This window comes from Mustela putorius, unplaced genomic scaffold, assembly GCF_011764305.1.
Source record: "Mustela putorius furo isolate JIRA1106 unplaced genomic scaffold, ASM1176430v1.1 tig00000873_pilon_pilon_pilon, whole genome shotgun sequence".
In the NCBI taxonomy this organism is placed as follows: Eukaryota; Metazoa; Chordata; class Mammalia; order Carnivora; family Mustelidae; genus Mustela; species Mustela putorius.
In genome coordinates this window covers 4,808,763-4,836,606 of record NW_025421504.1, presented here as the reverse complement: position 1 = coordinate 4,836,606, position 27,844 = coordinate 4,808,763, and the positions used below count along the sequence as shown (strand labels likewise).

Here is a 27,844-nt window from a genome sequence, read left to right as displayed (position 1 = left end):
TCAAAAAAAAATAAAATAGAAAGTAACTTAAACAATTAGAAATCCTTAGTTCTGGCATTCACCTATTTAACTCAGAGACCAGTCCATTTCTGAGGGGCTCTCCCGGTCCTGCTGTTCTAAAATGCACAATGATGGGGAGGGAAAAGAAAGCACAACTCCATCAGAAACCCCCCAGTCGCCCGCGGGGGCCTCCCATCCGTGCAGACACGTGGCTCTCTGTGGCCAACATCGAAGAAACTTTCCACTGCACAGACTGCCGGGATCTGGGTGGAAGAGAGTGTCAGCGTCATACAGCAGGCCTGGGGAACCGACACTTCACACACTTACGAAATTAAATTAGATTCTTAAATGCCAAACCAGAAACAATCACTGAGAAAGTCACCGAACCTAAACAGCACGTGTGCCCGTCGGCAGACAGCTGCCCCGCGTGAGGATGGAGGGTCTGCCGAGCGCTGGGAGCGGAGATGCACTCGGCCAGCCGCGGCCTCTGTTACCAGGCGCCACGTGTCACCCGCACGGCACCTCTCGCGCGGCTCGGCACAGCCGTGTCCTGGACCTGCCACACGGCCACAGACACGACGCGGTTACCAAGGTGCATTCATGTCAAGCAAGGGGCACGCCGCCAGCTGCGGCACAAGAAGGACCACAATCCGCCCTACCGGAGGGCAGGAGAGGAGGCTAGACGGTCCAGGCTCTGCCTTGCAGACCAGCTGTGGCTGGCAGCCGGTGCAGGACTCCCGAGACCAGTGAACACCTGAGAGCTTGCCCCACTACGACAAAGTCCTACTGAGCAGCCCCTTTCTTATTCCCGGGGGTAGAGGAACTGCAGATGTAAAACAATGAAACTTAGTTCTAGAAAGTTTTTAGAATTAACGGCCCTTTCTTTTTCCTTTTTTTTTTTTTTAAAGATTTTATTTATTTATTTGACAGACAGAGATCACAAGTAGGCAGAGAGGCAGGCAGAGAGAGGGGGAAGCAGGCTCCCCGCTGAGAAGAGAGCCCGATGCGGGGCTTGATTCCAGGACCCTGAGATCATGACCTGATCTTAACCCACTGAGCCACCCAGGCGCCCCTAGAATTAAGAGCCCTTTCAGTTTAAAAGGATATCAAATCCTCTGGAGTATATTTAAATAGGAACGAAAGTTAGATCCCAATGTAATGTAAGACGCCTGGCAGAGACCCCAGTGACACAGACGCACCCCCCACGACAAGCGGCCCACCTGCCTGACTCCGGACAGAGAGCAGACTCAAAGGCACCACCTACTAGACAAGCCAAAAAGTAAGTCGATTAAGACAGTGGGCAGAAGATTTTCTGGAAAAGACATTTCTCCAGAGCAGATTTACAAATGGCTACTAGGCACGTGAGAAGCCTCTCAAGGTCACCGGTCGTCAAGGAAAAGCCCACCATGCCCCAGTGTGGTCCCACCCACTCCACACTGCCCCATTCCTGGGGGCCTCAGGTCAAGGAGTCAAACCAAACCCTCCTAGTTCCAGCACTGCGGGCCCAGACACACCCTCAAACCCAGTATACAGCCAACGCCCATCCTCTCGGAGGCTCCTGGAGACCCCGCCTCGCTGCGGGAGAGGAGCCACTAGAAGCCTCGCGCACTGCAGTCCAGGTCCAACGAGTCACCATAGGACCCAGCAATTCCAGTGCCCGGCATCGCATCCAGGAGAACCGGAACTTACACCACCCCCACAAACCTGTACAGAAATGCTCGCGGCAACATCATTCAAGATAGCCCCGAAGGGGAAACAGCCCAAGTGCCCACCAGCCCATGCACCATCAGCAGGAAGGGCCGATCCACACCCAGGCAGCCGCGAGAAGCAGGGACACATAGATCTGAGCCACAACCCAAAGGAAACCAGGAAACACACTCAGCGAGGGGGGCCAGACCCCAAGAGGTCACATACTACATATTTTCCTATGACATATATAGAATAAGCAAACTCACAAAGACAAAACCCCAAATACACCAACACAGAATGTGGTCTCCAGGGCCTGGAAAGTGGGGGGAATTCAGCGCAACGGCCAGGGCTAGAGGCTGTCCTTCACGGCTGGAGATGCTGAAACTGCTCTAAGTTTGCATAGTAGGGCACAGACCTCTGAATATACTAAAAGGCATTTGCACTGTTTAATCTAAAAGGGTGAATTTTACGGTATGTAAATTATATCCCCCAAATGTTGGTGTTGCTTTTTTGTTTTTTGTTTTTTAAAGGCGAGCCAAAGGTTATGCTGCAATTAGGGACTCTGGCTGGTTCCTCTCTTGAGCATGTCTCCTGACTCCTGGTGTGGGTAAATCCTCTATATCCTCTGTGTAACAGATTTTACTTTTTAAGTCAAGTACCAGGACCAGTCTCAACTGTAACTAAGTCACCAGAAAGCTAAAAGCAGCACTGCTAACAACCCTCTACTTCTACGCCCAGAAATCAGATGGCTGTCCTCCTGCGAACTTTTCTTTGCTCAAGTCTGAGTGTCTCTGTCCATTTTCGGCTTCCACCAGCCTTAACCTGAACCGTTCAGCCTCCTGGGGCCTCAGGTCCCAGACTATAAAGGAGTCAAACCAAACCCTCCTAGTTCCAGCACCCCGGGCCCAGACACACCCTCAAACCCAGTATATGGCCGACGCCCATCATCTCAGAGGCTCCTGGAGACCCCGCCGACACTGGGCACCTGATAACCAGAAACTCCTGATGTCACCAGCACAGGAGAGCTTGAGGTGCCGGGGTCTTACAGGAGAGACGGAGAGGATGGAAACCCCAACAGACCTCAGGTATCGCCGTACAGGACACGGCGTTGTCCCGCTATGAGCTATGTCATCAGAAATGCCTCCGTGGAACCACATGGAAGAGACACAGAGGCCCTCTGGAGCCTGACCTCCACCACTGTCAGCCCATGTCTGCGCCACCCCTGCCCCCCGGCTTTTTTATTAGGCCCCAGGCCAGCTCTCTGTTCAGGGAACAAATGCAGGCCTGAGCTAAGGCATGAGAGACTGGCCGGAGGTCCTGCGGGGCTCACAGACACCCCCTGGCCACAAGAAGGGCTTGTTTTTTGACTAGAGCAGAGTACGGTGAGAAGAACGCCTAGCCGACTGACCTGAGTTCTAGGCCTCCAGATGCCGCCAGTGAGTTGGGACTCCTGCCTCCGTCACCAAAAATCCCTCACCATCACGCTGGGCAAACAGGCATTTTTTTTTTTTAAAGATTTTATTTATTTGACAGAGATAGAGAGAACAAACAGAGGGAGCAGAGAGGGAGGGAGAAGCAGGCTCTGCACTGAGCAGGGAGCCCGATGTGGGGCTCGATCCCAGGATCCTGGGATCATGACCTGAGCCGAAGGCAGACGCATCACTGACGGAGCCACCCAGGTGTCCCCTAAACAAGTTCTGGTTATTGGTGTTCTCTCGCTCTCTCCTCAAAGATTTACTTCTTCAGGGGCACCTGGGTGGCTCAGTGGGTTAAGCCACTGCCTTTGGCTCAGGTCATGATCTCAGAGTCCTGGGATCGAGCCCCGCGTCGGGCTCTCCACTCAGCAGAGAGCCTGCTTCCTCCTCTCTCTCTGCCTGCCTCTGCCTACTTGTGATCTCTCTCTCTGTCAAATAAATAAATAAATAAAATCTTTAAAAAAAAAAAAAAAGATTTACTTCTTCAATTGAGAGAGAGGGAGAACGTGCATGAGTGTGGGGTAGAGACAGGAAGAGAATCTGAAGCATACTCCCTGCTGAGCCTGGGGCCCAACGCAGGGGCTCAATTTCACAACCTGGGCTGAAACTAAGGGTTGGATGCTCCACCAACAGAGCCACGCATGTGCCCCTGGTGTCATCTGTCCTCAAAACACAATCCCGGGGTACCTGGGTGGCTCAGTGGGTTAAGCCTCTGCCTTCGGCTCAGGTCATGATCTCAGGGTCCTGGGATCGAGCCCCATATCAGGCTCTGCTCAACAGGGAGCCTGCTTCCCCCTCTCTCTCTGCCTGCCTCTCTGCCTACTTGTGATCTCTCTCTCTGTCAAATAAACAAAATCTTTAAAAATAAATAAATAAAAAATAAAATATAATCCGAGAACAATTCTTTAGGTTTGAGATTCAGCATAACAATGAAGTGAGGGAAAATGTCTGGTAGCTCAAGAAGTTTCCTAGAACAGGGGAGCCTGGGTGGCTCAGTAGGTTAAAGCCTCTGCCTTCAGCTCCAGTCATGATCCCAGGGTGTTGGGATCGAGCCCCAAGTCAGGCTCTTTGCTCAGCAGGGAGACTACTTCCTCCTCTCTCTCTGCCTACTTGTGATCTGTCAAATAAATAAATAAAATCTTTAAAAAAAATAAAAATAAAAAAGAAGTAGTTGTTTCTTAGAACACCTGCAAAGGTTGTCAAGGAAGGATCACCTGCACAGCAACAGATCTGATTACGCTGCAATCAGGAAAACAAAACAAAACTATAAAGCTAAGACAAGTAAGAAAATAATCCCATCACTTCTCAGTGGGAGATCATCGGGAACTGAAGAGGCCCCGGAGCCTGCAGACTTTCCCTACTAACCTGACCTACAGGCCCACGCTCCCATGCCCCCCACTCCCCGCATTCACCGTCCACCTGCTGCTCTGGCTGCCAGCCGCCGTCCCTGTACTCGGACCTGTCCGTGGTGACGGGTCACGTCCAGACTGCCTCATGTTAGAGAGCACCTTGCTTGACTTCTACTCTCTGGCATCAAAAACTGTTAATAAAATTCTTCAGAAAGATAACTCATAGGGCAGAGGATGAACTGAGGATTACATCAAGTGAGAGCTCAATTAGAAGGGTTTTCCCGACATTCAAAGGCAATTATGTGAAATGCAACGTAGCATCGTGAATTGGAGACTGAAACAGAAAAAGGACTTCAGAGGAAAACTAATCTAAATGAAAGTGTGCAGCAGAGTTTATCGAGTAAAACCAATGTTAATTTCTTGCTTTTGACAAACATAACGTGTTACATAAGATGCTAACATTAGAGGAAGCTGGGGCACCTGGGTGGCCCACTCAGTTAAGCATCCCCCTTCTGCTCAGGTCATGATCTCAGGGTCCTGGGATCAAGTCCCGCATTGGGCTCCCTGCTTACTGGGGAGCCTGCTTCTCCCTCTCCCCCTTCTCCTCTGCTTGTGCTCTCTCTCTCTCAAATAAAACCTCTATTAAATAAAAAACATTAGAGGAAGCTGGCAAAGGGTATACTAGGATCTTTGTAACTTTTCTGTAAATCTCAAAAAGTGTTTATTTTATTAAAAATGTAAAGATGAGGGCATGAACTAGGACAACAATAAGAGTAAAAGAAAGATGGGGTCAGACTGCACACATGTTTCCAAGGTCGGCCTGTCTCTTCCCTGGATGCTGCCGGCCATCTAAGACTCGGAGCTTCCAAAGCTGTATCTCTCTCACACATCCCAGTCCACGCTGCAAAGGGCCAGACTGTCACCCGGGCATGCATTCCAGAAGCCTCAGTCTCTGCCCAGCTTCCTGCCCTGACTCCCGGGACATCAGGAGACCCCATGTCTGTAGTGAACATTGGTTACTTGCCTAAAAGGTTATTGTTTAATGGGGACAGAGCGTCAGTTAGGAAAGATGAAGACGTTCTGGAGACGGGCGATGGGGATGGTCGCGTAAGAGTGTGAAGGCGCTTCGTGCCGCCGAACTGCACACTTCGAAATGGTGAATTTTGTTCTAGTTTACCACCATCAAAAAACAAACATACCAGGGGTGCCTGGGTGGCTCAGTGGGTTAAGCCTCTGCCTTCAGCTCAGGTCATGATACCAGGGTTCTGGGATCGAGCCCCGCATAGGGCTCTCTGCTCAGCAGCGAGCCTGCTTTACCCCCACACCCCCCCGCCTGCCTCTCTGCCTACTTGTGATCTCTTAATTAATTAATTAATTAATCAAAATTTTTAGAATAAATAAAATCTTAAAAAAACACACCCTCCCAATCGTCTGAGCACTCTGGGTGTGCAGACACCCACGGCTCCAGCCCCGTCAATGTTACACCTGCTTTCCCTGCACCCCCCAGATGGCCCTCAAGGCTCGTGCCCGCCACCCTCCACGAACACCATCCACAACCACCCTCCATCCCTACTGCTCGAACTCAAGGAAGCACCAGCACTGCTGATTCAACAGTCTTAGCTCTACTTGGGCATCTGATCCCAGGGCCAAATGCGGCATCATCAAAATTATCCTTAAAAAAGCCCCTAAAGCCATCACTAAGTCCAACACGCCTGTCTTCCCCCGACTGGAACTCGTCGCTGCTTTGTCCACTGAATACTGGTCGAGCTGTCAGTTCACAGACAGGGGCCGCTTTTTTCTTTTATTTAAGACTATTTATTTGAGGGAGAGTGAAAGCAAGATCACAGAGGCAGAGGGAGTAGACTCGCCGCTGATCAGGGAGCCCGACACAGGACTCGATCTCAGAACCCTGGGATCGTGACCTGAGCCAAAGGCAGACGCTTAACCAACTGAGTCACCCAGGTGCCACAAGCAGGGGCCATTTTGTATGAAAACAGAGGACTTTCAACTCTCTTGTGCCTTGTGTGTGTGTATGGGGGGTGGTTGTGTGTGTATGTCTGGTGTCACACAAATTAGATGCTCAAAAATATAACTCACCTGCCCTGAAAAAGCCTCCTAACTGGCCCCCGGCTTTCCAGCGCCCTCACCTCCTCCAGTGTATGAACTACTGCCAGGGCCAAGTTCAAAGTGGCTCCTCATTACAGGGAAAAACAACAACACAAACCCCAACTCCTTTACACCACAGAACCAGCGTGATACGAAGTCCCTCGGGGGGCAGCAGACCACGCGGCTGTGGGGGCAGCTTCCTGGGTTTCACCCACACTCTTCCCTTAGCACGTGACCTTGGACAGCCCCATCTGTAAGACACACTAAATAGTAACACCTACTCCACAGGGCTCTCGCAGAGAGAGCTGAAGAGCCCCCCTGGTGAAATGCTTCCCATAGGCCCAGATCCAGACCAGCCAACGGGTCCCCTCTCTCGCCCGCCTTTTCCTCATGCCCTGCCTGTCAGGAGGTTCAGAGCCAAACATTTCCACAGTCCTACTGGCTGGGATCGGCCTTTCCTGCTCTCATCCTCTCCAGAGTCTCCCCTGGATCTCCCCAGAGGCTCCCGGGGATAATGAGGTCGTTGCTCTGAGAGGTAGGGCGCCTGCCTGCCTGTTCTTGGGTTGTTTTTTGTTTTTTTTTTAAATATTTTATTTATTTATTTGAGAGGTAGAGAGAGACAATGAAAGAGAGAGAGCATGAGAGTAGAGAGGTCAGTGGGAGAAGCAGACTTCCTGCTGAGCAGGGACCCCGATGTGGGACTTGATCCCAGGACCCGAGGGTCATGACCTGAGTCAAAGGCAGTCGCTTAACCAACTGAGCCACCCAGGCGCCCCTTGTTCTTGGGTTTTAAGTTTTGTTTCAATTTCTTACCTATAAATACTGATACACATAATAAAAGCTCACCAGGACCTTCAATTACATGTAAGCATAAGGGAGCTCTAAGGCCTCAGGGAACTATTTCTCCCAAATGTCATGCAAACCTCCTGCATCTGGCTTCGCTCATGCTGTTCCTCCTGCTCAGGACACCCTTCCGTCCCGCCACGGCTGTTCCAAATTCTTCTCCCTTTCCAGGCCTAGCTCAAAAGCTACCTGCATAGAAACTTTTCCTAATGGTCTCCCACCAACCCCCTCAGAAATGTGGTCTGTGCCTCCCAGACAGGACTCAGCACTTTCTGTCTCATGAAGACCCCACTGCCTCATCAAACGGAGCCCCGGGCACCAGCTCTGGGCCCGGCTCCGGTCAGGCACGGAGAGCGGTGAACCGCTCGTCCCGCCCCTTACCTGCTGGTCAGGGAGGCCGTAAACAAGGACAGGGAGCGGTCAGATCTCGGACAGCGCGGCTCGGAAGAAGACCAAGTTCCGTGAGGGACTGGAGAGCGCTTTTCTCTCCCGCCAGACGAAGTTTCTGAAGCAGCGCAGGCTAACACACAAGCCATTACAGAAAGAAGACTGTAAAATATTTCACTCACAATTTTTAGGGGCGCCTGGTTGCCTCAGTCGGGAGAATGTGCAACTCCTGATCTCAGGGTCGTAAGTTCGAGCCCCACATTGGGCATGGGGCCTACTTTAAAAATAAATAAATAAATAAAACTAAATAAACAGAATCTGTAAAACACAACAATAACTTTTATAGTGATGACACACATATATGGCATCTTACATCTTGGATGTAATGAATCAAGTTTTTCCTTTTCCTTTTTTTTTTTTTTTTTTAAGATTTTATTTATTTATTTCACAGAGATCACAAGCAGGCAGAGAGTCAGGCAGAGAGAGAGGAGGAAGCTGGATCCCCACTGAGCAGAGAGCCCGATGTGGGGCTCGATCCCAGGACCCTGAGATCATGACCTGGGCCCAAGGCAGAGGCTTTAGGCTTTAACCCACTGGGCCACCTAGGTGCCCTGTTTTTCCTTTTTCAAATGTGGCTCCTGTCAAGTCTGAAATTACAGATGTGGCTCACCTCCTATTTGCACTGAGCAGGACTCTTCTAGAGTGGAGATCGGCATACTATGGCCTGCAGGCCAGACCCAGCCTGCTGCCTGTTTGAAGTAAGATTTTACTGGAAACACCCGTCCGTTCACTTGTTGTCTCTGAATATTTCCACGCTACAACGGCAGAGCTGACTGGCTATGAAGAAGACAGTACAGCCTGCTAAGCCTCCACTATTTACTTTCTGGCCCTTTCCAGAAAGAATGCTGGCCCAGATCGAGGATGCTCTCTGGAGGCCCACAGCGCCCTGACAGGGGCCTGGGGCGGCGGTGCAGCCTGGGGAACGAGCCTCCGCGTGGGCAGCACAGACCTCAGGCTCTGGCCCTCGCTGGCCGGCCGGCCGCATGGCTCTGGGCGGGTTACAGGCGTTCTCCAGGTTGCAGGCTCTCCCTCTCTTATGGGGACACAGGCCACTCTAGGGAAGACATAAGATGATAATGCAAAGCATGTGTTACACCGCCTGGCACACAGCAGGAATCCGCTGATGGTGGATGGATAAAAAATAGCAAATTTCAATCATTTTCCTCTTGGACCGGCTGCACTACACTCATAACAACTCCCGTATTTTCCTCCTAGAAGACATGAAAGCCCATGGAAGTCTCAGCAACGACTGGGTATTAATGCCAGTCCGCAGGCCATGGGGGGCGGGGGAAAGCAGGTCTTTCTAACAGGAACACTATGATCTGAAAGCACTACCCGGTTATTAGGGGCACTTAATGTCCCTTCCCTCCTGTCACCCCCTCTTTTGATCATTTCTGGCATTAACACTGCTACCAGAAGACGAAGGCAGAGGGGAGACGAAAACCTCAAACCAGGGACACCCAATAAAACTGGGGGGGCACACACACACAGAACCTACTGACATCCGTGGGGTTTCTGAAGGACCTACAGGTCAGTCCCAGCCAGCGAACTGGCCTCCCGGGAGCTCGTAAGACACGCAGGGTCTCAGGCCCACCCCAGCTCTTCTGCAAGAGCCCCAGATGGCGCCACACACATCGACCTTTCAAAGTTCGCGTCTGGATTCCACGTCCCTGTGCTCTCCCCACCCTCCTGCTGCGCCTGGTGCGCAGTGTTGAGCTGACGGTACCCGACTCCTTCCGAGAAGTGGGCCAGGCATATGCACGCCAACTCCAGGCTGGGTGGGCAGGACGCCCCCCACCGAGCGCAGAGGCCAGCAGAGCACCAGGCCTCGAGCGTGTGCCCCATTGCTGTGCAGCTGGGGCGGCCCCCTGTCTCCAGCGGAGGGGCCTCGCACCGAAGATGCCGGCATCTCCACTCCGAGCTCACACGTGTGAACAAACGCGGGTCTGGCCAGTGCTTCACCTGGGTGGTCAGAGCTGCTCCTCGTGAGAGCCTCGAGTGATGGGCGTGACCCCCATTTCAGAATCTGAGAAACTGAGGCTCAGAGAGACCGAGTGCTTCCACCAACGTCTTAAAGCTCCTATGGACACAAACTTGGATGGCTCCTAAACGCTGGACTGGTGTTTTTCTTCCAGATCATTCAGAGCTTGCTCTGAGGACGGGAAGGAAACCCAGAATGGCACCATCCAGGGGGCCTTTTCACCGGCTTCACGAGACACAGCCTGAGCTCCCTCCCAGCCCAGGCTCCCGGAGAGCCTGCGGCTCCATTTCTGCTAGGTTTTAGCCCCAGACACAGCTACATTTCGGGCACAGCTGACACTGGCTCTGACCAGCTTTACCCTTGCCTACTGGGCTCCTACTCTACCTGGAGAGCTTCACGATGGAAGTTGCTGGAACAGTCAACTACTGTTGATAAATCTGCCTTCCTAGTGTCTGGACGCCCACGTGTCTCAGTCCTTGAGCAGTTACTCACAGTGCTCTCAGAAGAGCCCAGCTTGGACAATAAGCGACACAGTCAACTTACCTAGAACCCTAAGGGGAAGTGTCAGCCGGCCAGGTGCCCACACGGCTCTGCACCCGCCACAAAATGCCTGGGAAAAGGCGCAGAACACTCTCTGGAGGCGAGTTGACTCCAACATCTCCCATGAAACTACACATGAGCCATTCAGAATATAAGCTTTCACCAAACGGAAGAACACACTGTCTTGGTTTCTCAAGAAGCTTCCAAGCCAGGGAGAGAGAACTCACGTGTGCCATGTAAGTGCCGTGGGTGGGGCGCGAGAGGCAGAGAAGAGCGCACGGGGGCGGGGGAGCCCCTGAGATGCAGGCTACGCGAGGGGCAGGAGACCGCGCACGCGAGGTGGGCGAGGAGCCTCGAGTGACAAGCTAGGGCATGTCAGGAGGCTGGGTCCGGGCACAGTCCAAGCACTACTGTTCTTCTGGAAGGTCAGCCTGTGGTGCCGCATGCTGGGCTGAAGGAGGGCCCAGAGGCAGTGAGGCCGGGAGAGGTCAGCCCAGGCACGAGACCGTCGGAGAGCGAGCCTGTGCTGCAGGACGGGAATGCAGAGGATGTGAGAGGCATTCTGAACAAAGATCTGATGACAAAACAGAACGGGAGCCGGGAGTCGGGAGCCAAAGGCACAGGCAACAAAGGAAGAGAAAAACCAGACTCATGGAAACCCACAGAACGGGAGAGAACACCCGCAAATCGTATGGCTGATACGGGACTGATGTCCAGCATAGAGACAGCGCCTACAGCTCAGCAACAACCACCCCGGAACAGCCCGATTCAGAAATGGGCCAAGGACTTAAACATTTCTATCTTTTTTTTTTAAAAGATGTTATTTATTTATTTGACAGAGAGAGAGGCAGCGAGAGAGGGAACACAAGCAGGGGCAGTGGGAGAGGGAGAAGCAGGCTTCCCACCACGCAGGGAGCCTGACGCGGTGCTCGATCCCAGGACTCCGGGTTCATGACCTGAGCCGAAGGCAGACGCTTAATGACTGAGCCACCCAGGCGCCCCTAGGACTTAAATATTTCTCCAAAGCAGGTATTTAAACTACGAAGCAGTACATGAAAAGATGTCCAACATCACCAGTCATTAAGGAAACACAAATCAAGACCACGGTGAGATACGACCTCACACCCATTAGGATGACTACCATGAAAAAGTCAGGAAATAACAAATGTCAGCCAGAATGTGGAGAAAGCGGGATCCTTGCACACTGCTGGGGGGGGGGGGGGACGGGCATAGGGTGCGGCTGCTGTGGAAAAGAGAATGGCGGTTTTTCAAATAAAAGTAATACATTTACCATATGACCCAGCAATTCCACTTCTGGGGATCTACCCAAGAGAACCGGAAGTAGGATCTCGAAGAGCTCCTGTACACCATGCCCACAAGCTGGGTCGGACACGACAGCTCAGACGGGAGAGCTCCCCAAGTGTCCAGACGGAAGGGTCTGCCAGAAGCTGTACATACAGCTTTTGGCCTTTAAAACGAGGGACTTTCTGACCTATACTACCACACGGATGAACCTTAAGGCCGTTACATAAAATGAAGTAATATCTCACATGAGAAAGGAGAATGGTGGTGGCCAGCGGCCGGCGTGGGGGCGGGCGGGGCACTACTGTTCAGCGGGCATCAAGGTTCAGTTTTACAAGACGGCCAGCGGTCTGGAGACAGGGGACGGGGATGGCTGCCGGCATGAATATGTTACCACCGCTGAGCCGCATGCTTGCATCAGCATGGGCGCCTGAGAACGTACATGTAAAACGATCCCCAATATTCCGAATTTCAGAAGATGCGAGTTTAAGTACTTAGAGGCGTCTGCCATCGTGCCTGCTTCTAACTTTGTAAATGGCTCGGGAGAAGCTGTGTTTACACACGCTCACACGTACGGGGGAAGCACAGATGACAGAATGCTAACCGCTGACTCACGATGCTTGGTGATCAGTACTCACTGGCCCCGTCTTTCAACTTCTCTGTATGTGTGAAGATTTTTCATGATCCAAAGTTGGAAAAAGGACTTTTTTAAATGCCACACATCTGGGGGTGGGAAGGACAGTTACGCTCATCAGACTTCGCAGCCAGAAAGAAGGTCCTCAGCTGGGCGAGGACAGGAGGGAGCTGTCAGGCCAGGGGCGGGGATGTGGTGCGGGTGGAAGCCACCGGACTGGCAGCGGCCATGCGGGTGAACCAGAGCGCTGAAGACAGGCCAGCAAGGCGGTGAGGGGAGCAGGAACATGATGCGGGAAGAAGTCTCACGGAGAGAAGAGGAAAGAGACTAAAGGCTAAGGAGGAAAATTCAGAAGAGTCTGGTCTGAGGAACCCAGCGAAGGAAGTTTCTGGTACGAGGTCAGGACTGACCACAATCAACAAAGGACAAGGACAAGGGAAAGGTGCGTGAAGCAGAAACCAGGAATCCACCAGCCCTCTGCGACCTTCAGGAGAGCCCCTGGCACCAGTGGGGAGAGTGGCCAGGGAGATGCTAAGCGGCTTGCGGGTTCTGAGGGAATGGGGCAGACACCCCTGGCGACCAGCAGAGGACAGGGGTGCCCCCAAAGCAAGCTGCATGTAGGGAGAGTCGCTCTTTCTTCCTGGGCTTGAGGATATCATCAGCCTTCAGCGCCCTAAGCTCCCTTAAGTAATTAAACAGGCAGAGCAGACGAACAAGGGGATGCTTTCAGCACGGAGTACGAGGACATCTGCTCCTGACGCTTCCAGAAGCCATGCAAGACACAGAAGTGTGTGTCTGCTTCTTCCCACCTGCACCCACGAGGGCCAGCAAGTTGTCCTGCGAACACGCCAGTCACAACGGCATCACCGACCATCTCCACAGCAGCAGCTCCCGAGAAAAAAGATCAAAATTCAAGAAGGGGGAAGGGCCTCCTCAGAGCTGCGCAGTGGGCAAGGCTCTCGCTTGCAGGATGCAAATGAAGACAAGCAGAGACGCAGGAAATCTCTCCTGCTAGCTGGGGGCTTCCATTTCATTACTGGATAGGATTGACGACTTATTCTTTTTTTCTTTCTTTTTTTTTTCCTGAAAGCACCACTCAGTACCTTAAATCTAAAGATTTTTAAATTGCCATAGCTAGAATGAATCTTCACCAGATACAGCTTTGTTACTGATTTAAGCCAAAAGTGATCTAGTCTTATTCCTTTGATCCAACTACAAAAACTTTAATGTGTCAGTCTCAGAATATACAAAGCCCTCAACCAGTCAACCAGCTTTGACCCCAATAGGCCATTCATTCCAGTACATACCGCCAAGCTGAATACTTCTGGACAGTGAGGGTATCATTTGCCTTAATGTTTATTTTATTTTTTAAGAGGATTTTACTTAGGGGCGCTCAGGTGGCTCAGTTGTTAAGCGTCTGCCTTCGGCTCAGGTTGTGATCCCAGGGTCCTGGGATCAAGCCCCTCATTGGGCTCCCTGCTCAGAGGGAAGCCGGCTCCTCCCACTCCCACTGTTGTGTTCCCTCTCTTGCTGGGTCTCTCTCTGTCAAATAAATAAATACAATCTTAAAAAAAAAAAAAAAAGATTTTATTTATTTGAGGGTGGGCAAGCGGGCGTAAGCGTGTAAGCACGGGGAGGGAGAGAGGGAGAGGGAGCAGCAGACTCCCCACCGAGCAGGGAGCCCCAAAGGACCCGGGGATCATGACCAGAGCCTAAGGCACATGCCTAACTGACTGAGCCACCCACGTGCCCCTGCAAAATGTTTAAATGGAATACTTGCTTTTCCCAATCCTGCTTCAGAAGAACAGAGTATATCAACTGTGGGCAGAACTGACCAAAGGACCCATCCAACTCGGTGAGCCCCGGACTGAAGGCAGGCCATCACCCCTCAGCCTCAGAGCGCAGCTGAAAAGCAAAACGAGGGCAAACTCACAAGTATGTGAGTTCAGAGGGCTATCCCCTAACATGATTCCATTTTATTCTGAACTATAAAAATTTCCAGAAAGCGTTCTGCTCCTCCCTGTCTGCAACCACAGATAATATGTCAGAGGGTTCCTAATACGGCCCCCGAGGCCGGCAGAAATGTCAGACACAGGAGCAGTTCTGACCGTGCGCCCTGCTCGCCGGAGTTGCGAGCGCTGGAAAGCGCGACCCTCTGTGGCCTGGGGCCCGGGCACTGGGCAGGTGGGGCAGGTGGGGCCTCGGAAGGAGCTGCAGCTAAACACACCCAAATCCTAGTAGCTGGAAGTGAGAGCATCTTGTAAATGAAAAGGCACATTTCTCTCTTTCAAGCATCCATCTGAATCAGCACACCCTCCCTCCCCCACGCAGAAGCAGACTAAGCTCTGGGCAGGGAAACGGAAAACTGCCGGCAGTCACAGTCGCACAGCAGCACAGATCGGTCCTCCCTGCTAGAACTCCAGGATGGCTCTTAAAAGAGATCACCCCACAGCCAACTCTGAGGGGACCACCAGGGGCAGCTGAAACCGCGCCTGGGCCCAGCACTGTTGTGATGGAGATTCAGGTCACACACTACAACCACGCCCCTCTCGCAAAACCCTGGCCCCACGGAGGTTCTACTGGACAACATTAGGCCTGGGGATCAAAAAGTAAAAAAGCACAACTTCTCTAGATGGAACAGGAAAATTAAAAAAAAAAAAGAAAGAAAGAAAGAAAGAAAGAAAAGCAGGGCTGACAATGAAGTGGGGATGGGGAGGGCGCAAAAGGGCCTTTCATGTCCTACAACAAAACCAAGGTGGAGAGCACAGTCAAGTTTGGGGCCACTAAAGGGGAAGGAACCAAGTGGCACTCAGCCTCTCTCCCAAGAGTCCTTCAGAACCGGTCTCATGACTCAGCATTCCCAGCGGGAGGGTGACAACAGCAGCAAGAGAGGGGACAGGTCTTTGGGGGCAGGAGGTGAAGCAGGATTTCCTAATACTGACGGGTTCTGAGACAACACCGACCCAGTTCCTCGGACTTTGGGGGGTTGAGAGGGGGGATGAACCAGAGCTGGAACGAACATTCAACATCTAGGGGCACTCACAGGTTCTCTAGAAATAAAATGCGCTTTTTGACAATTACTTTGAGAATGAGTGCGGGGCCATGGAATGAAAGGTACAGAACAGAAGCTCCCCGCCAGGCCAGTGTCAATCTGCCGGCTCCCCTGCCGGGTCCCCAGGGCGATTTCCCTCTCTCCTCCCACCCATGCCGACACCCTGATCCTTCCTCTCTCCTCACCTGTGGTTACAACCTCTCCTACTAAGACTTCCAAGTGTTTGAAGACTGGATGATTAATGCCAGGCACAGGGTCTGTGACTCATGTTTAATCAGGGTGCTTGATACAGTAATGAACTATGAATCCTGAACTTAAACATTCTCAGGTGAGAGCAAACTACATCTACTTCAACCTGTAGTCAGGTTCCTCCACTTACTAGCAGTACGACATTGGACAAGTGCTCCTCCTCTGAGATACACGGATAACAGTAGCACCTAATTCACACGGTGGCTCGGAGCACCGAGTAATACACGTAAAGCACTCAGTGCCCGGCACACAGTAACACTACATAATGCTTGTCCTTATTACTGTTATTATTTTAAAACACAAAAGCAATACTCTACCATCCTTGTAATGCATTCTTTTGGAAATTTCAAAAGATGTCTTCCAAATTCTGGAAAATATATACACATATATATTCATTCCACGTCGCCCCTCTACCCCAGAGGTTAGTGGACTTTGGCAGGTGTTTCTTTTCCTTTTTCTTTCTTTCTTTCTTTTTTTTTTAAAAGATTTTATTCATTCATCTGATAGAGAGCACAAGTAGGCAGAGAGGCAGGCAGAGAGAGAGGGGGAAGCAGGCTCCCCGCTGAGCAGGACCCTGAAATCATGACCTGAGCCGAAGGCAGAGGCTTTAACCCACTGAGCCACCCAGGTACCCCAAGATAGGTGTTTCTTTAAACGCGTATAAGTAACAGAGAGGGGGAAGTTCACGAGTGTTTCTAGAAGAGGCTCAATAAGAAGTCGTATCCATAATCTACCAGGTCATAAGCAACAACGTGATCAATCAGGAGGACTCCTCCAGCACTGAAACTAAGTCCTCTGGGGCACCTTTGGCCTCTGGAGACACAGCACTCTGTGATTCTCAGAACTGATGTCCCGAAGGCGTGGGGCTGGCTCCGTGAGACGGCCATCGGGACGGGGACCACCAACAGTCCAGCGGCTGTTCTACCCACCTTCGCTTCTGCTTCAGGCTCGTTCTAGGGGCTAGAAAGACAGACCTTGTCTTTTCTCACGGAAAGAAATGAGGCAGTGACTAGGCCAAGGTCATTCAGAGTAGGTGACGGTTGGGAAGAGCACCCAAGCCTTCTGGCTTCCAATCACAGGACACAAACACACGTCCGGCATCTGCTGAAAGTGCCCTTGAGCGAAGGGGCAAGTCAGATAGAGACGCCTTCAAGGCGCTGAGTCCCCAGAGTTAGAAGGGGGAATCAAAGGACAAAGAATAAAATCACACAACAGCTGTGTGAGTCTGCAAGTGCTGTGATCCTATCTGAATAAAATGCAATTAGATGCACTCAGTCCTGCATCTTGGTTAACCTTACATAACTCCTTCCTATTACATCACTAAGAACAATTGTTTTTAATGGGCCCACACCTGGACAAGCAAGGCAAGCACCCTTCACATGCTATGATGCCTTAGCTGAAGAGTTTTCCCCAAGGAAACGCTGGCTTGAGTAGAAGCCAAAAATAAACCGAAAAGCCCATTCCTAAGGGACCTGTCATGAGGGATGCTACACACACACACATACATACACACACACACACACACACACTTAAAAAAGCAGAGTGACCCAGACATAGCTTTGATTTAGAGACATTAAACCTCAAGTCTGGAGCGGCTCTGGATGTTGTAGCAATTTGAAGCAAAAGACCGTGCACACGATGGGAAAACTAAAGCATAAACAGGAAGCCCCCGAACTTGGACTGACAGACAGTCTGTTCTCTTCCGAACAGGGGCTGTTCTGCCCAACCATGACAGGTGGAGACCGGAAGGACCCACCATGTCTAGCCAGTGCTCAAGAAGGCAAAGAGACTGTTGGCGTTTGGCTTTATTCCAAAATGCTACTCAAGGATGGCCACTGATGGGGAAGGGGCAAGTCTCATAGAAGATCTGCGGCCAAATGGGAAAAGTTGCAAGTGGGTAGGTCAGCTGCCACGCTGAAAGGGACAAAAGATTGAGGAAAGGAAGGAGCACAAGGCATGTGCTTGTTTTAAGCCCTAAAAAAGCTTAACTGTGGCTGTAGGAAGCCTCGGGTACTGGACCATAAATTCTGCAGTTTCAAGGGAAGAGCTACTTTTTTCCTCTCTTTCTTTCTTTTTAAGATTTTATTTATTTGACACAGAGAGAGAGAGCGAGAGAATGAGCACAAGTAGGGGGAGCAGCAGGCAGAGGGAGAAGCAGGCTCCCAACTGAGCAGGGAGCCTGCTGCACTCGATCCCAGGACCCAGCGATCATAACCTGAGCCACACAGGCGTCCCTACTTATTTTACTTCTGTTGATAATTTTCACTGAAGTGGCCAGGAAGGGGTAGACCTATTGGCCAGCCTCTTCATCTCTCTTTATGAATTCGTTCATTAAAAACTTGAGACTAGTATTAGGCCTTTACTCATTGCCCAACAAATTAACCTGAAAACTACAAAGACAGTCCACAGCCTACTAAACACTCCACATTAAAAGGGTACTATTTAAAAAAAAAAATCCAAGAGGTGGCAGCTTTAAAAAAATTATGTTTCTCGATACTGTCACCACACTATACTATCAGTAACTGGGTTCTCAAATCTCATAACCAAATTAGTGATGGAGGAGGAATCAGAACCTAAATGCTCAGCCTTGGTCTAGTGGCCTTTCCTTTACCGCACACTGTCACCTCCTCGGATTTATAAGGGGTGAGAGGTGGGAAGAAAAAAAAAATCTTCCTACAACTTCCTAAACTGCAAGGTCCCACTCAGCACCCTAGCTGGGGTCATCTATGCCTAGGGTTCAGGGTGACCTACAGCTACCTATCAGGTATACAGCCCCAAACATCCTCTATTTTTTTTAAAGATTTATTTATTTGACCGAGAGAGAGAGATCACAAGTAGGCAGAGAGGCAGGCAGAAAGAGAGGAGGAAGCAGGCTCCCCGCTGAGCAGAGAGCCCAAGGACTCCGGGGCTCAATCCCAGGACCCTGAGATCATGACCTGAGCTGAAGACAGAGGCCCAACCCACTGAGCTACCCAGGCGCCCCCCAAACTTACTCTTAATTCCTAAAAGGACTGGGTCTTGCCATCCACACAAGGACACTACACGCCACCACTTCCTAGAGTTCCTACGCCCCTTAGCCTTCCCTAAGTTCAGAAGCTACAGACACTCCAGTGGCAAAGAAAACACCGGCAGTGGAGCCACAAGAGAGTTCAACAAATTCAAAGCAAATCACAAGAGGGCAGCTTCCAAATTGTGTTCACTGGTGCCTTACGATTACTTTCTATTTAATTCCTAGACAAGTATTTTAAGTCAAACTTGGGATAAGTACACACGGTGGCAGGAGGTGGCAGGAGGCAGACAGAACGTAACTGTAAATAAAGTTAACCCCCAAAGTCAAGATGAACAGGAACAACAACTGATAAACATGGCAGCTCCCGGCAGTGGAGCTGGGCTGGCCTGCTGAGTCCCAGGGCAGGGAGGCCATGACACAGGGAAATGAGTTGCATTCTGAAAGTCACCAACCTTTGGAGAAGATGGTTAGGGAAAAACATTTTTCAAAAACCCACAGAAAGACATCAGCAGCCGTTCGTTAGTCCAGACAATGCAGAAACACTATATAAAGAGCAAAAATCTTCTCCTTCCGATGTAATGACACTGGTGGTAATTTTTAACAAGCATTCCACTATTAAAAGTACGACTTTCCACATACTTTTGCACATGAACTTGTAATCTTCTTTCCCGAGTCAGAGCAGCTAATGCCTGATTTGCATTTTTCTGAGGGGAAGCCAGGGGTCCTGTATGCAGATTTCTCTGTGGATGCCTGCACACTGGCAAGGAGAAAGGCCCTGCTGGGGGCGCCTGGGTGGCTCAGTGGGTTAAAGCCTCTGCCTTCGGCTTAGGTCATGGTCTCAGGGTCCTGAGATCGAACCCTGCATCGGGCTCTCTGCTCAGCAGGGAGCCTGCTTCCCCCTCTCTCTCTTTGCCTGCCACTCTGCCTGCTTGTGATCCTTCTCTCTCTGTGTCAAATAAATAAAAATCTTAAAAGAAAAGAAAGACCCTGCTGGCATCAAGTCACTTCTGCCACTAGAAAGTAGATCACCGGCTCTTTTGGGGAGTGGGTCCTTTCCCCTGCCAAGAGCCATTATCACAGACCCCCTTTGCAGCATGGCAAGAAGCCCTATTCCTATATGGCCTTTGTCTCCCAGTGTGTGAGAAACCCAGATTAACTTCTCAAGTGCCCTCCCCTGAAATCAGACCTGTCAACAGCCCAGGCCTGATTCCTGCTTAGAAATGTTTTTCTCAAGGGGCGAAGGAGAAGCAGACGAAGAAGGGGTGAGAGATACAGGGGTGTGTGCCCGCGAGTGTGAATCACTGATAGGAATTCGCACTCAGGAAAACAAGACAGAAGCAGCAGCCACCAAACCAACCCCGGTTCAAGGTTTTAGGTTTAAGATGCTAAACCCCTTTGTCTACAGGACTGCAATATTCACCAGCCTTACCCCAATACCTTAAGGGAGTCTGATGTTTGCATGACAGCTCAGGTCAAGAAAAAACCTTGGGTTTCCAAATGGGTGGCTTGTCTCCATCCATGGTTCCATAGTCATTTTTTTTTTCTTCAAAGTCCTACTGCACTTGGGAGTCCTCGGTCCCAGCCGCAGCTGTCCCATCTCCCCCACCCTGTACTATTAATATCACGGCTCTGATGGTTAATGATTTTACTCACAAAGTTCCCCGCAGCAATTAAAACGAGGCAACAAGGTAAAAAAAAAAAGGGGGGGGGTGGGAGGTGGGTGGGTTTCTTTACCCATAATAACGCATTCTGCCATCTAGGGAACTTCTTGGGTTTTGATACCGCCCGAGATTTCCCCCTCTATCTTTTGTTTTGGAACGCCCACAGCCCTGCCCCGCACCGACCCGGCCCGGTCTTCCTTTCTGGATGCACAATGCAGTGTGTAGCTCCTCGGGGGTCAGCAAAACGCCGCACTGGTGTAATGCCGAGCGTGCCTCAGCGCCCAAGGAGTTCCCCACCGTAGTGGGTCCACGTACAAGATCTCGAGGCCGACACCCCGGCACCGCAAGGCTCGGGCGTCCCTTCGCGTGGGGAAGCCCGGGGCCCGGTGGCCCGCGGCTGGTGCAATGACTTTGCACCGGGGCGTCCCCTCCGCGGAGGCTCGTCCTCCCGCCTCGGCCCACTGCAGCTGCACCGTTCCGGCCAGCGCCACGCGCGCCTCCCCTCCCCGGCCTAGGGCTCCCGCAGCAACTCCGTCCCTGCGTCGGTCCCCGGCCCCCGACCCCCGGCCGCCGACCCCCTGTCCCCGCCCCGGCCCGGCCCGGCCCGGCCCGGCCCGGCCCGCCGCACCTTGGTCTCCTTCACGTGCTGCTTGACGCCCTCCGGGTACCACTGGACGCGCACGTAGCCGCGGCGCAGCGGGCTGGCCCGGCCCTCCTCGTGGCCCGCGCCCCCCGCCTCGGAGCAGCCCGAGCTCCCGCGGCCCTCCTCCTCGCCCTCCGAGTCCGAGTCCTCGCCGTGGATGAGGCGCACCAGCCCGAAGTGCACCGAGCCGCGGTAACGGCCCGACACCAGGTCGTGAGAGAACAGCAGCCGCTGCGAGCCGGCTTCGGGGCCGGAGTCCGAGGACGGCCCGGAGGCCGAGTCCGGGGCGGGCGCCGCGGCGGGGGCCGCGTCCGGGGTCGGGGGCGCGTCCGGGGCCTGGGCGGGAGCCGGAGCTGCGGGCGCGGGCGCTGCGGGATCCGCCATAACTGCTCTGCGCGAGTCTCGGGCGGCGGCGGCGGCGCTGCTGGCGGTGGCGGCGGCGGCGGCGGCGGTGGCGGCGGCGGCGAACGCGGCACGGGGAGGCGGGGCCAGCAGGCGCGGGGGCGGGGCCGCGGCGCGCTGACGTGGCCCTGCGTGCCGCCGTCGTCAGGGAACCGAGATGCGGTTGCTAGGAGCTCCTGCCTCGTCGCTAGGGGACGCTGGAGATGCTGCCGGGGGCGGGGGAAGAGCGGACGCCGGGAGGGAGGGGCGGGGCCGGAGAGGGTAAAAGTTAGGGGGGCAGGACTGGGTGGGGGACCCGGGAGGAGAAAGCGCAGTGGGCACGAGGGAAAGGGGAGTGGCCGAGGTGGGGCGGAGGATGGTCCCGAGACTGTCAACAACCTTTAACGAGCCTCCTCGGCGTCTCCAGCCCAGTCCTACGCGCTGGGAGGGGTAAGGAAGAGCCGGACACGGTTCCTGTCCTCTAGGTGTTTACAGCCTAGCCGGAGAGACGACACAGATGCATATTAAATAGCTAAAACCAACTCCAGGGCAGCTTGTAAGCAAAGCTATAAAAGATTTAGAGAACGAGCCTATCTGGAGTGTATTGTATTAGGAAATTACACGCAAAGTTTGGAAGGTCATGACCCCGAAGGATCAGAAAGATAAGCAAGCATTAGTGGCCTCTCTGGTTTGGGTTTCAGAGGGACTCAGAGCTCCATGAGGCTTAGTATACATGGCGAGATGTGGGATAGTGAGGTAGTTAGGGGTAGGGGCCGTGGATTCCAATTCCTGCTGCTGCCACTTACTAATCTTATAAAGGTAGGTAAGCTGGAAAACTTCTTTTCACCTGAATTTTCTCATCGGTAGAAGAGGGGTGGTAATACCGAACACGTCTCTTCCAGCAACTGGGAGAAACAAAGGAAACACAACCATGCCTGACACAGTTCCCTCCGTGAAGCTTAACCCTTGCTGGAACATTTCAACCCTCCTTCCTAGACCAAAATTCTAGACACGCAGAACTGTTAAACTTACGGTTTGCTCCATATTGCCATTTTAAAATATAAAAAGTAATTATACTAATGTGTCCCTTAAGTAACTTCCAAAAGATTTAGATAACATTCTCAGAGGACAGATTCATAATGGGTTGTTAGAAGGAAATTAAGAATACTCAGGCGATGGCCCTCATCTTTCTCAGTCAAAATCATTTTTTTCCACATTTTCTGTAAGATCATCAAAGATACATTGGTAGGATGGTTCAATATTACGATATTTGGGTTCTTTTTAAAAGGCGGGATCCCATTCTTTGAGTAGTTTACGGACTGCCAAGGCTACAGACAACACTCCTGGAAAAGTCTCAAGAACATACATGAAGCATGCGTGGCAGGCTGAGTATATGATGGGTCCTGAGCCAAGCACTTCAAGGATCTTGATGTAATATTGGGGTTGGGGTGGTTGTCAATGCATCCAGATCTTAGAAAGCTCACATACTAAGGTATAGAAAAAACAGTGGCTAAATGAGCTGAAAGGGAATTAGGATACAATTTCGGGGCAAAGCTTGGCTCACAAACTACAGCCTTTCCATCCCAGACCACTGTGCAGAGTGGCCATCTGGAGTCACCACTGGGAGGACTCCGTTCCCCACTCCGTCCCCCATAAAGACCTGGCAGGCTGAACAGCAATCATGTAGTAGCTTCAGTTCCACTTACCATGCTCCTGTCTCCTTGGCCCCATAACCTAACACCTCTAATTGACCAGGTACTGTGCCAGACACATTCACATATATTATCTTATTACCACAATTGTTGATACAGATGTACGTTTTTTGTTCTGGGGGAGTTTTTTGGTTTGTTTGTTTTTTGCTGTTTTGTTTTTAAGTAACCTCTAGGCCCTATCTGGGGCTTGAACTCATGACCCCAAGATCAAGAGTTGGAGGCTAACACTCACTGAGCCAGCCAGGTGCCCCGGATATAGGTGTGCGTAGTAAACCCATTTTATCAATGAGGAAACAGGATCCAAGAATTCAGCGTCTAAGGTCACAACATAGTAACATGCAGGGCCAAGTTGGAATCCAGTTTTCCTGACTCGAAGTGCAGGGGCTTTTCTAGTTCCTCTGTCTAGCAAGGGTTGGGGGAGGGGGCGAGCAAGTGAGGTGAGGGGGCAGGGCAATGCGGGCCCCAAATCCTTAATGTCAAAAATCTAGTGAGTTTTGCACTCTACACCAGCTTATGCCTGTGTTCATTTTAATATAAAAAGAATGTCCTTCTTCCCTAAACATTGAGTAAAATTGGCTCTCCAGGAAGACGTGCCATGTTTATTCTCCGGCTTCTTGTAATAATGGCTAATAATAGCTCCCAGTCATTTTGCTGTAACTTAATACCAGGTACTGTACTAAGTGTTTTGCATAGATTATCCACCTCTACATAGATTAGTCCTCGGTGAGAGAGCAAGCATGAGCCCCCCCTTCTGTGAAACACGCTCTGCTGCCTGCCCTCCCCCAGGAAACTGCTAGGTTGTAGGTAAGATCCCTTGGTTTCAAATGCCGATCTCTCCCTCACTAACTAACCCCCTTTTGAGCACGTGGGTCATATCCTAGGTATGCGTGTCACCCCAGTGCCTAGTACAGCGCCTGTCATAGTCCTAGTGCTCAGTGATGTGCTGTATCAGGGGTTGTCAAAGCCCTGAGATTCCTGTCCCTCCGGCTGGTCCATTTCCCATCCTCCCCCTATATACCCAAGGAGCTGCCCCACACTATCTCTCAGCCCTTTTTTTTTTTTTTAAAGATTATTTATTTACTTATTTACTTGAGAGAGAGACAGTGAGAGAGAACATGAGCGAGGAGAAGGTCAGAGGGAGAAGCAGACTCCCCATGGAGCTGGGAGCCCGATGCAGGACTCGATCCCCGGACTCCTGGATCATGACCTGAATCGAAGGCAGTCGTCCAACCAACTGAGCCACCCAGGCGTTGCTCTCTCAGCCCTTTTGTGGCCCTAGTTTGAGCTACATCAGAGTCCTTCTAGAAGAGGGTCAGTATGTTCCTCCTCTACATCCCCCCCCCCTCAGGTCTAAGATGCTCCAGTCAAAGTTGGAGGCTTTTTTTTTTTTTTAAGATTTTATTTATTTATTTGACAGAGATCACAAGTAGGCAGAGAGAGAGGAAGGGAAGCAGGCTCCCCACTGAGCAGAAAACCCGATATGGGGCTGGATCCCAGGACCCTGAGATCATGACCTGAGCTGAAGGCAGAGGCTTAACCCACTGAGCCACCCAGGCGCCTCAAAGTTGGGGGCTTGACTCCTCCCCAGTCCCTGAGCCCCCAACCACAGTCTGCACGGCCAAGCTGGTAAGTGGGGTGAGCTGGGATGAGAGCATTGGCCGAGTTCTTATTTTCATAATTGCCGAATGAAAACAAACAGACAACAAAGAAACCCCCTTCATTCCCCAACGGAGAAACCCCCAACACCCAGCCCTCTTTGGAGGATAGAGATTCTTCTCAGGGGAATTTTGCTTATTTACAAATATGCCTGCAAGAAACTGAGCTGGTCTGGCCACTCCCTTTGCTAAGGGGCTGGCAGGGTGCAGGAGGCAACCGGGCTGGCAGCACTCTGAGCTGATCTCTGGGAAGCAGGCCCTGTCTTATCCCTATCTCAAACAGCCACTGGGTTAAGAAATGTGCACTTCCCACTGGCCCATGCGGGAGCCTCAGCCTGCTTGGCCTCTCCAAGCTTCCCCCTCCGAGAGAATCCAGATGGGCCCAAAGAACTCCTTCTACCCTGGAGTGCGTATTTGGAGGCTCTAGGGTGCCTTCAGCACCTGGATCTTAGGCTAGGAAGGTGGAGTGGAAGGGGAGCTCCCCTGGGGACCCATCCCACACCCCCATCGCTAGCCTAGCTGGAGAAATGCCCATGCCTGCGGCTCCAGCTGACAACTGCTCAAGAATCATGGGCGTTTGGAATCAAAGGGGTCCTTCTTGGCCCTGGAGCCTTACCCCTTTTTGTGTGGACGCCCTGGGAGATCTGTGAGATTTGCCCAACCAAGTTCACCCTGCAGTACAGTCAGGATTGGGGCCCAGAGGGGCTGGCCCTGAGCCATTCTCACTCCCGACTCGGGAACGGTTGCAGTCCACAGGGCACACTACTTTGTGCTGGGGGCACCAGACAGTTGAGCAATAAGTGGGAGCCCAGGTTTGGCAGGTGCACCCTGTTTCCCCCCTTTCTTCCGCTGCTGGGGCCAAGGACAGCATCTCCACTGAACCAGCTTGAAGGACAATTGGGGGCTACGGTCACTCCACCATCCACCTCTTCACCACCAAGTCCCGGATCGCCGGCACCAACTCATGGGTACCTCCTGGATGACCAGCCAGATGTCCCAAATCCATTTCCCCTAAACCCATGCCTTCTCCCAGACTCCTCTTCCAAGTGGATTGCAGCGTCACTTATCTGGGTACCAAGTAGCCGCCAAGGGTTAACCCTTGATCTGAAGCTCCACAGGCAATCAAAGCCCAGGTCATGGCCCCTCTACCCTCTTTCCAGGCTCCCCCCCAGGTCCAGGGTGTCTCCCCTGGGGGCTGCTCCACGGGGAGATAGGGTGGCACCGTGGTGTCATGGCTAGGAGTGGGATTCCAGATTCCATGGACTTGGGTTTGAGAGGCCTGTGATGCCACCGACTCACTCTGTGGACAAGCTATTTCACTCTCTGAGACTCAGCTTTCTTTCTGTGAAATAAGTTACAATAGTACCTACTTCTCAGGGCTGTTGGCAGTGTAACTGGCGTGGTCTCTACACGGTGGTTTGCGTGGAGCCTGTTCAGTTAGCGGGGACTGATAAACGTTACCTGCCGGTATGAGTTCATCTCCATCTCTTGAGTGCACCGCGACTGTAGCCGCCTTGCTCTACTCCCGCCACCTATCCATCCACCACCTTGCTCCCAGGGACACTGAAAATGCAAACAGGATTCTCCAGCTTCTAGGCTTCCCGTCTCTCTGCGGCTCTCCTGGTCCAGCAGAGAATGACACAGGTAGCCCTTCTAGACTCGGTCCCCTCCACCTACCTCTAACCTTGTCTTCCAGTTCTACGCCCTGCACACATGCGCCATGCTCCAGCCCCGGCTGCACCCCTCAGGACCCCAGGTTTTACTGCCTGGTGCCTTTTCCCTTGCTCACCATCTGCCAGGAAGTTTCAACCCCTGTTTTTCACCAAAAGAATTCCTTTTCATCTCACAAAACCCAGATCGGGCCTTCTTCTCCATGACGTCCTCCAAGCACTGCGCTCCCTGATGATTCTCCCCACTTACCTGGTAAGACCTGTGTGGCTGTGTTGATTCCCCTCTTCATCTCTGTACCCCAGCATCCAGCACAGGTCTGACCCATAGCGCGGGCTCCAGAGATTTTTGTTGAGTGAACAAAACCAGCCAGCCAAACTTTCCCAATGGTTCGAAATGTGTCAGCAAGTCTCCAGGACACCTCTGTCTTTCCTCAAGTCTGTTGCTCTCCGCGTTTGCTAGATATGGGGAGGAGCATACACATATGCCACACACACACACACACGCGCGCGCGCGCGCAAACATGCATACACACACTTGCTCTTTCCTCAGTTTTCAGCCTCTAGGTCTATACTGTCTGGTGTGGCAACCCCTAACCACATGTAGCCCTTGAGCCCTTAAAATGTGGCTCGTCTGAATTGACATGTGTTGGAAGTGTAAAATATACACTGAATTTTGGAGACTTGTTTGGGGAGGGGGAAAGAATCTAAAGTAATCTTAATTTTATAATGATTACTTGTTGAAGTGTCAATACTTTATATGTATTAGGTTAAATGAAATATATTATTAAAATCAAGTTTACCGGGACACCTGGGTGGCTCAGTTGGTTAAGCAGCTGCCTTCAGCTCAGGTCATGATCCCAGCGTCCTGGGATCGAGTCCCACATCGGGCTCCTTGCTCCGCAGGGAGCCTGCTTCTCCCTCTGCCTCTGCCTGCCATTCTGTCTGCCTGTGCTCGCTCTCGCTCGCTCTCGCTTGCTCTCTGACAAATAAATAAATAAAATCCTTAAAAAAAAAAAATTAAAAAAAAAATCAAGTTTACCTGCTTTATTTTGGATCTTTTTCATGTGGCTACTATAAAATTGAAAATCACATTATGGGGCTCACATGACCTCTGTGTTGGCCTGCCAGGCTCCAGACGCTCGGGGAGCCATAGGTCCCTTCTTTCTCCAGGAGGTGGCGATCCCTCCCTGCCTTTGACACCTTCCTTCCAGAAAAGTCTGGAAGGTTCCTGAGGAAACAGCCTGTGTCATCTTTCAGATATCAAACCCCAAATAAGGATGGGGCTCTGCTCAACCATGCACCGAAGCCAACCTATTTATGCAAATGAGGCTTCAAAATAAATCCATAGGAAGTCAAGAAGCTAAATGCCATGCGACTCAACAGAAGAATCAAGACCTAGTTGATAGACACCTGATCTGGGCGGGGAGGGGCACATGGCCTTACTT

General features: G+C 51.8%; 1 protein-coding gene across 2 annotated transcripts in view; it reads right to left on the bottom strand.

Annotated features, from left to right (window-relative positions):
* The window catches only part of UBE2O (ubiquitin conjugating enzyme E2 O), a 57,347-nt gene extending 35,892 nt beyond the window's left edge, over nt 1-21,455 (bottom strand). The window contains exon 1 of one of the 2 annotated variants that reach the window (XM_045085857.1): nt 20,967-21,455. In XM_045085857.1, the coding sequence (XP_044941792.1) occupies nt 20,967-21,365 (399 nt within the window). In that variant the 5' untranslated portion in view covers nt 21,366-21,455. The remainder of the gene's footprint in view (nt 1-20,966) is intronic. The other variant, XM_045085856.1, reaches the window with a different exon arrangement.
* Between the last annotated feature and the right edge of the window lie 6,389 nt (nt 21,456-27,844).